Source organism: Labrus mixtus, chromosome 18, assembly GCF_963584025.1.
Source record: "Labrus mixtus chromosome 18, fLabMix1.1, whole genome shotgun sequence".
Taxonomy (NCBI): domain Eukaryota; kingdom Metazoa; phylum Chordata; class Actinopteri; order Labriformes; family Labridae; genus Labrus; species Labrus mixtus.
The window spans coordinates 17287876-17297491 of NC_083629.1; the positions used below are offsets into that span (position 1 = coordinate 17287876).

General features: G+C 38.2%; 1 protein-coding gene across 1 annotated transcript; it reads right to left on the reverse strand.

Annotated features, from left to right (window-relative positions):
* Positions 1–233: 233 nt before the first annotated feature.
* LOC132993526 (tudor domain-containing 6) lies at positions 234–8573 on the reverse strand. Its single transcript, XM_061063407.1, has 5 exons — positions 8296–8573; positions 1591–5963; positions 829–900; positions 650–709; positions 234–418 (listed from the first exon to the last, which is right to left on the reverse strand). Exons 2-4 carry the CDS (start codon positions 5936–5938, stop codon positions 684–686), a joined length of 4446 nt encoding a protein of 1481 aa, XP_060919390.1. The 5' UTR covers positions 5939–5963; positions 8296–8573; the 3' UTR covers positions 234–418; positions 650–683.
* Positions 8574–9616: the final 1043 nt, after the last annotated feature.

Genomic DNA, 9616 nt, shown 5'->3' on the forward strand with positions numbered 1-9616 from the left:
TCATAGGGATGTCGATGGATTTATTTCAAGAATCTTGTTTTTATTGTTACCCAAAAAAAAGCTCAATGTAATGAAAATTAACTGATACAATTATCAACTACCAATATTTTTTTCTTGATCAAATCCTATCATTATTCACTGATCTTTCTAAAAAAAATGCAGCTGTTCATAGCACAAATAACTCTTGAAATGTGTACAAACTATTTAAAAACATGCAAACACAACACTCATCAAAGCAAGTCAATTAATTTTTATTGATACACTTTCACCACATGACACTTCATTTTATTTATTATTATGTAAAAATTGAAGTGGTAAAAATCTCTAACAAGCCAAACATATTTGACTAAAGTCAAGACTGCTCCGCTCGGCGAGCTTCCCCCAATGGACATTCATGTTCCCCCAACTGGGTCCAGAGCTGAAACAAGCACACAAATTTAAAATGACATAGGCCTATTAAAAATATTTACTTTAAAGTAAATTTTGATTAAATTTCATGAACATATCACAATTCGTTTTTCAATATACAGTACATTTAGGGTTACTACTGCACAAGGAAATATCAAGAGAGAGCACCCATGAGATGTTTTAAATTCCTTATTGCCCTTGTGGAGAAATAAGTAGTTGAGAGAAACAAGTTTGGTCCTACCTGTCAATTGACAGCGTTTTGATGACTTTAATCCTTAACACTCCTCTTCATCCTGGTTCACTGAACATGTGGTATAATATAACATTAATAAAAGAATAAATAAATAAATAATACATTTTAATTGTATAAATCCAAATTAGCACTAACAAAGAAAATTAAAACCAAGTGAAGTCACTAACCTGAGCCTAAACCTGCCAAGCTGTGGTCTGTGTTCAGGTCTTTCCAATATTTGTCCATCAGTGTATTTACAACTACTCCATCACATTCAATGTTAACTTTATATTGAGGAAAAGCGATCTTTGAATTATAATCCATGCTGAGCACTGTCAATTTGAGTGGTTTATCAACCAGAAGATTGTAGAAGTCTTCATAAACACCGTCCTCCCAGGAGCCCTTGGACTCATCAAATCCATTCAAAGAGCACAACAATGCTTGAGAAGCCTGATCCAGTAGACTCCGGGGCAGTGGTATTACATTTTTAATGGCAATGTCAGACTCATTTCCATAGTCAATAAACAGAACATGAAATGTATCGTCAGCTATAGAAATCACTTGAGCTCGATACCACTGATCATCACTGGAAAACAGAGCAAGGCATGGACTGCCAGGATCAAGAGTCTCAGAGAACACAAGGTCCTGTTGTTCTTTTCCTGCTTCCTGAGCAAGCTGAGATACTTCGTCGAGTTCCTGAGTGTTGGTATACTGACACCAGAAGTAACTGGGTTCCGCAATACAAGAGGCGTACACCATCTCTGTCCCTGTTTTGGCAACATTTGGCTTCTTGTACATGCAGATATTCATATTTCCTTTGGAAAAACTAGACTGTGTTGTGTTAGACTCAGATAAATTGTTCTGGAGGAAATCTTCAGTCTGGGGACTTTTTATTAAAACAATATCTTTGGATACTGTTTTCCAGTATTTTTGCATTGCAGCATTTACACACACTCCTTCACAGTCCATTTCCACTGCATACTGACATGTGAGAATCTCTGAATGGTCTTCCATGTTTAAAACTTTCAGTTTGAGTGGTTTATCAACCAGAAGATTGTAGAAGTCCTCATATACATTGTCATCCCAGGAACCGTCGGACAAATCAAATCCATTTAAAGAGCACAAAAAAGCCTGAGGAGCCTGGTCCAGTAGACTCTGAGGTAGTGGTCTCACATTCTGTAAGTTGACATCTGCCTCATTTCCATAGTCAATAAACACAACATGGAATACATTGTCAACTTTAGAAATAACTTGAGCTCGATACCACTGGTCATCACTGGAAAAAAGAGCAAGGCATGGACTTCCAGGAACAAGGGTCTCTAGAAGCATATTTTCCTGCTGGGCCTGTCCTGCTTCCTGGACAAGTTTCCATATTTTGTCGAGCTCCTCTGTATTGGTGTATTGACACCAGAAGTACTGGGGCTCCACAATACAAGATGCATATACATCCTCTTTCTTGTTTTTGGAGATGTTTGGCATTTTGTACATAGTTTTTACATTTCCTGTGCAAACATTGAGGCGTGTTGAGTTGAACTCTGTTGGACTTTCCTGGATTGTGTCTTCGAGCTGAGCGTTTTCTTTCTCAATATGCTCTGTGGCAGATGTCTTCCAGTATTTTTGCATTTCTTGATTTAAAAGCAGATTGTCACACTCTATTTGCACTGCACATTGGGGAGTCGGCATCTCTGAATGATCTTCCACATTAAACACGGTTACTCTGAGTAGCTTATCAACCAAGAGATTATGGAAGTCATCATACACTCTGTCATCCCAGGATCCCTTTGACTCATCAAATCCATTTAAAGAGCACAAAAAGGCCTGAGGAGCCTTTTCCAGCAGACTTTGAGGCAGAGGTCTTACATTGTCAATGTCAACTTCAGCCTCATTTCCGTAGTCTATAAACAGAACATGCAGTAAACTCTCAGTGCTCTGAATTACCTGAGCTCGATACCACTGGTTGTCACTGGAATAAAGAGCAAGGCATGGACCACCAGGCCCCAAAGTCTCAGAGAACATCACGTTCTTTTGTGTGTTCCCTGCATCCTGTGCAAGCCTTGACACTATGTTTAGATCTTCAGTGTTGGTGTTCTGACACCAAAAGTAATTTGGTCCAACAATGCAGGAAGCATATACCTCCTCCGTCTTGTTTAGAGAAACGTCTGGCCTCTTGTAGTTGTAGATGTTCACGTTTATCTTAGGATCAGAAGGGAGAGAAAGTTTGTCCATTTCTGAGTCACTTTGGCCACCTTGTATGAAAGCCTCCACCAACACAGATTCTTTGGCTTCATTAATTACTTCTAACGTTTGTTCTGTTCCTTCATCCAAAATCATTTCATGTTCAACTTGTGTTGCAGAGACATTGGTAATGGATTGTGAACTCTTCTGTAGCTCGGCTCTAGCAAACATCCCATTGTTGCTGTGAACTTGATTTTCTTCCGTCATTTTCTGTAATTCTGATGGATTCATGAGCTCTTCTGTTGACCAGTCCTTATTTGGCACATTGTCTTTTGAATGTTTAGAGAGTTGCTGTTCAGTTTGCTGACCAGGACCCTTTGAGATCTTTTGTTGTGTCATCTTTAAAACTATCTCTCTGACTTTCATATTTACATTCACAGATCCATCCAACAGCTCTACAATTAGCTTCCCTTTTGCGTCTTTCGCTACTACTGAGACAGTGAAACTATGGCTTACTGCCTGATCTGCAAACCACTGGTTGACTTCCTGTGGCACTTCTGGAGGGACATCATACAGTCCAAGTGGAACAGCCTGCACAGGAGCTGACCTGGCAAAACTTGCTTCGATAGGAATGGGACACACATCAGATCCATTCACTGCGAGGGTATCGCCATAGTCCACAAAGTGCACTTTAAGTTTGGGAGACATTTCTACCACTTGACCTCTGTGCCAATGATTATCAGTGTACCTAGCAAAGCAAATGCTTTCAAGTCCAAGTTGATGATCTTTGCACTGTGGCTTGCCAATTTGTTTTTTAACATTTCCAATCACTTCGTCAAACAAATGAGAATTCCTGTCCAGTTGACAGTAGAAGTGATTGACATTCTCTGAAGAGGTTACAAACACTTTCTCTCTTCCACCAACCTCAATTTTATGTCCAGAGTACTTGTATCCATCTGATTGTACTTGTGTAGAGACTGGCTCTTGAGGTTTAGCCTGTGCACATTTCTGAGTCAGAAGCTTGCATACACTGTGAGATGAAGATTCAATATCCACCACATTAAGGGGCAGACCTTCTTCATCAGATGTTACAGCTTGGACAACACATCTAAACCCTGTGTTTGACGAAGCACCTAAATCCACAAACTTCTGAAATTCCACCAATTCATCATCAATCCCAGTGATGGCTGTGGGATGTGATGGGGTTTTCTGATTCAATAAGCAACACTGAAAAGCTTGTGCTTGCAGACGCAGGAAAGCTGGATCAATGGGGCGCACATCTCGGAGGGGAACCAGTACAGTGTGACCATAGTCTATAAACCTCACATCTACTACGGGGGAATGGTGACTTGTGATGATCCTTGCTCTGCACCACTTGTTGCTGTCTGGATTACGGGCGACACAGATGGATTCAACAAGTGGCTCAGGGTGGTTGGATGCATAGTGGTTTTGCAAGTCTTGCATAAGGAGTTGAAGAGAGTTGCCATTTTCCACTTTTTGACACCAGAACTTTTGTAGGCTTTCAATGCAAGACACTGTTACATTCATGCTTTTTCCTTCAGTGTACATATCATCATCACCATTTTGCATTGCAAAATGGAAACCTCTTGTTGGAAGATACATATTGCTAATCATTGCAGGGTCTGAATGTTCAGCGTTCTCTTTGATATCAATATCATCAGAGCAAGAGGTATCCACATCATCTGACCTCCCATTGACTTCAATGTTCTTGGCTTTTTCCTCTAATAAACCATTGCTGAAATCCACACCTTGTTTGTTTCCAAGGGAATGAACAAACAAACCAATTGATGAAACAATGGGTTCATCCAAAGCATCCGAATCTCCTTTAGACTTTAAGGGAGGAGAGAGTCCTGTCTTTTTTATAAACCGATCGTTTATGCATTCTTCATCAAATTCATAGAGAGTGACATGATAGACATCCTGAGGTTCATCATGGCAGTTAAACCTTGCCAAAACAGTCTTGTTTAGGAGGATTGATTTCAGGTGGTTAGTTTGCTCGTTGGTCCATCCTGTCCCGTTATTTTTAACACCATCAAGGGAGCAGCGATATGTGAAAACAGGCATTCTCAGGAATTTTTCATGCAGTGGTTTGATGTCTCCAACTAGGACAAGTTTGGTTTTTCCTTCATCCACATGCAAGACTTCTACAGTACCATCACTTGGCAGGTTTTGCCTAAGTAACGAGCGATTCCATCTGCCATTTTTGCCTTTAGCAGCACATGGATCCCCGCAGGTCTGTGGTTGTGCCTCTCCAAAATCTGAGCTTGCTTCATAGTGCTGGTTGATCTCCTCTGATAATGTCTTTAATGTCTTGGAAAGAGTTTGGAGACAGCAAAATATGCTTTCTGGATTCGTTATCTCTGTCACAATAACAGTTTCATAAGTTTCAGTTAACCGTTCTGGGTAAAAGTACTGGGGACTTTTCTTAAGTTGGCAACCAACATTCAGATTCTGCTCATGTGTTTTGAGGTGAACTTCAGAAGCAACTCCTTTTGGGAGATGAAGGCGTTCTTGTACGAGGCATTTAAACTCATCTGCTGGTACCTTCCTTGCTACCCCAAACTTACACATATATTTGGAAACAATTGATATATCAAGGAGAATTATCCTGTCTGCCATCAAAACATGTTGAACCAGTCCCTTAAAAGTCTTCCCATGTAGAGATTTCAAAAACTTGGAGGCTTTCTCAGGCCAGCTATTCTCAAGGGAGAGGACATTTGCAAGTATGCAGGCTTCGATTTCAGGTGGAAGGAGGAAACTGTCACTCTGGCCCCATGCTAACGCTTCACTTGTGGTGATATGAGGCTGTCCCTGGTCAATCAGATAAACATTGTAAGTTTCACCCTTACTTGATACAATCCGAGCTCTGTGCCAGGTGTCACTGATGCAAACAAGACACAGATCTGCTGCTTTTCCTTCTGATCCGTTAAACTTATTTTTAGGAATCTGAATCTCCTCTCTCATCTGTGCATAAATATGCTTCCGCTCTTCTCCCATGTTGACCCATAATTCCACAAGACCACAACTGGTGTTAAGGTTTACCCTTGTGATGTGAACAGGCACTTCGGATCCTGGTGTAGGGAGTCCAGGAATTGAACACATTTTGAAGCTCAGAGGTCAAATATTTCTGAAAATTAGGACAAAAAAAAATGTGTTACCATTTAAAACAGGGGAGCATATAAACATACTGCAAAGCATTTAGAGTTGATGTCACCAATTTCAAGAAGTGCTCTTATTCCTCTGCTCTCTGCCTCATGTCAAAATTGATTCTAGATAGTTTTTGAAACTGCCACTACAGATGAACTAGTGTACTATGACGCTGTGGCAATAGCAGTAGCCTGTATAATGTGAGCATAGCATTATTGCTATCTGTCTTATTTTTAAAAAATATTGCGCAATTTTAAATTCTTGTTTGTTTTTGAAAGTCAAAACTTTTACCAAAGCAACAAAATGGTATTTAACAAGAAGCATTTTCATCATACAGAGGGTATTTAAAGTCATTAAAAATAAATTGACCAAAACAAGATGAATAGAAAGAAGTAAAAATTTAAGTGTTACTCTCATACAGTTGTTTTTATGTATTAACCTTTTTTTTTTTTAAATTTCTGATCTTTAAAAAACCCAGAGGAAGAAAATATTGATAACTGTTCTAATATTCTTCTATCCACATGGGTTAATAAAGGAGTCTTTCATGATTCTGAAAGTATTTTTGAAAGCATCTTGCAATGTTGTTAAAGCACCTGCAAGTTTCTTTTAAAACATAAAAAATTGGAGAAGAAAAAATATCTTAGACGATCAAAAAGAGGTACAAACTAGCAAAAAACTCAATGGTCGTATGGTAATACACGCTTGTTTATTTACACATAGCTTAAAGTAAAATACGGTACAATGTTTGTCTATTCAATGCTCACAGAGGTGTAAGCCTGATCTTGTAGGTGTTAAAAAAAATATCAACACCAGTCTGACCTGTCGCTAAGCCAGGTGTTCCTATTTAACTGTCACATGTTTGTAAAAATCAGCACTAGTATTCTAGAAATGTTACTTCTTACCAATAAAAAATACTGGCTGTTCAATTAAAAAACATGATTAATACATTTTGAGATGAACTAAAATGGGATTTGGTGCCACCCACTGTCCATCTGCTGAACACGCCAGCATCACAAGGTACCATGCGTATCCACCAGTTTTATGTGTTGTTCAATCATTCTTTATGGTACATTTACATGTAGATGACAGTTACCTACAGTATCCCAAATTCAATAGAGACAGTTCATTTCCCCATTATTCAAAAAGGTGTAGGCCTACTGTAGGCTGATTTTTCAGACAAGCAAGTATTTAACACTCACGAGGGAAGACCATTAAAATGTTTCAAAAGTTTACGGAGTATGGTAGGTGCACGACGTCAAATCTTGTGACATAACACTGCAACAAACAATTGAAGAGACACAATGTCAGTAATAAATAAAGATCGCCAACTCTTTTGCCAATAGCAAACCCAAAATCCCCCAAAAGTTCCAACATTTACTTGAGACATGAATATACTCATCCTGTAAATAATAGTGTTCAGTCTGTGACTCCTTAAAGCTCTAATCATTCAGAGAAAGTCTACTCTACAGCTCCTTTCGCTGCTAATGAATGCATGACAAAACACAACAACACCAACACCTCTCACCCAATGCAGACTCTCAGCTGTGAACTTGCTTTTTTACTTCCTTTATATATTGCCATGCACCTTAACTGCCTCTGTTTTATCTGGTCTCATGCACTACATCACTTTATTCTATCCATTTTATATCAGTATTCATACAGTTCTGGTTAATTTATTCCTGTTGTTCTTCCCCATCATTGCACTACGGTCACTTTATTTATATAATTTTTACCTTTACAGTTATATTGTATATATTAGTTCTGTTGTTCCATTATTCACCATGCACCTTAATAACTTATCATTTAGTATTTGCCTACTTGCACATAGTTCTGTATATATATATATATATATATATATATTTCTCGTTTACTGCATATAGTTCTGTTTACATCTGTTCACTACTGCACATAGTTCTGTATATATATATATATATATATATATATATTTATTTATTTATTTCTCGTTACTGCACATAGTTCTGGTTACATCTGTTAGTCCGATCACTGTCCACTTATATCTACTCTTTTATATTTTGTATTTTTAAGTTAAGTTTAAGCTTTAAGTTGTATTTAAATTGACACTTTATATTTAGGTTAAAATGTTTCGTTTACTTGCACTGTTGTTAATTTACTGCTCTGTGTGCCTTTGATTTGCCCCCCGGGGACAAATAAAGTTTTTTGAATTGAATTGAATTGAACATTGAGCCCACACTTTACATTGCGCTCAATGATTATCAGCCTGAATCTTTATCTGATGCATCCTAAACGATTACATTAGTGACTTCTACCACCATGCAGACAGAGTTACTCACCGTGTTTGACGCATGATGAATGAGATTCAGTGGCAGGAGTTGGGGGCGGATACTCACACCGGTTTTTAAAGGCTTTGATTGCAGGTAAATCCTTCGGCCCCGGGCGGTCTACAAGAACCGCTACAAATAACATTATGCAGCTTCTTAAGCAAACCTAGTCATTGTTCAGATTTGTTTATGCGAGAAACTCCAAATGCTATACTGGATAATGGCCGTTCTAACTTTTTTCATTCACAGAAACGTGAGCTTGTATTGTGGACGTCAACCCAGGTAGTTGATGACGTAGTAAATTTTGTTGAGTATTTGAATTGAAGTGGGTGGCTCTTTCTGAATTGTCACAGTTCAGTATGCAGTGCGTACTTTTCAGTAGGGAGTTTCAGTATACTGAACTTTCGTGTATGCATTTTTTGGGTCCACCTCAGAACATTTCAGCATGGATACTAACTTACGGGTTTTATGCAGCATGGATCGGATGCATCCTTTCAGGAAATGAATTGTATTTTACCACCCACAATTCTGTGCGAAATTAAACGTAAATCGTCACTTCACGTGCGCCTCCAAATCAAAACAAACGAGCATTGATTAATTTAATCTTAATTTGTAGTCCCGATTGAAATCGCTACTTTTAGTTAACAACAAAAAATATAACAAATGTATACATTATTATAAAACCTTTCCAATCTATTTAAATAATGATTTCACTATTTAAATGCGTCTTTATTGGTTTATTTTACTTTATATTCTGTATATTACTGTCTTTCATTTGTACTTTCCTTTATGTACTGTATGTTATTTAGTTATTTAATCTGTCTTTTACTTTCTGAATGAATCAGACGATGTAGGAACAAATATCTGCCTACTGTGCGCGCCTACTGAATAGTAGGTACTAAACAGTAGACAGCACGGATAGTAGGTACTGCCTACTGTCTACTGCCTACTGACAGATTGAGTAGGTACTTGGCAACAGTCTCAACATTGTGACCAGGACATATCGATCAACGATTTAATCTTTCATCATGTTTGTTTTACAGGCTACACACAACGGCAATCTCACAATGGAAGGCGAAATGAAAAAAATGCTTGTCATATTTTTTTCAAGAAACATTAGGGCCTGTGAGTCTGTTATTTTGGACGTTGGTGTGCAGTCTTCATAAAAACACGTGTCTAAATTCTTCTGAGTGCCAAAAATGTCTAGCTACTTCTGAACACGTGGATATTTCACAATTTAAGTGGGAATAGTGATTTGCAGATAACGTCTATAGTCAAAATGTTTTTTAAAAGTCTGCAATAACCTACACGTAAATCTGAAAAGTTTATTGTG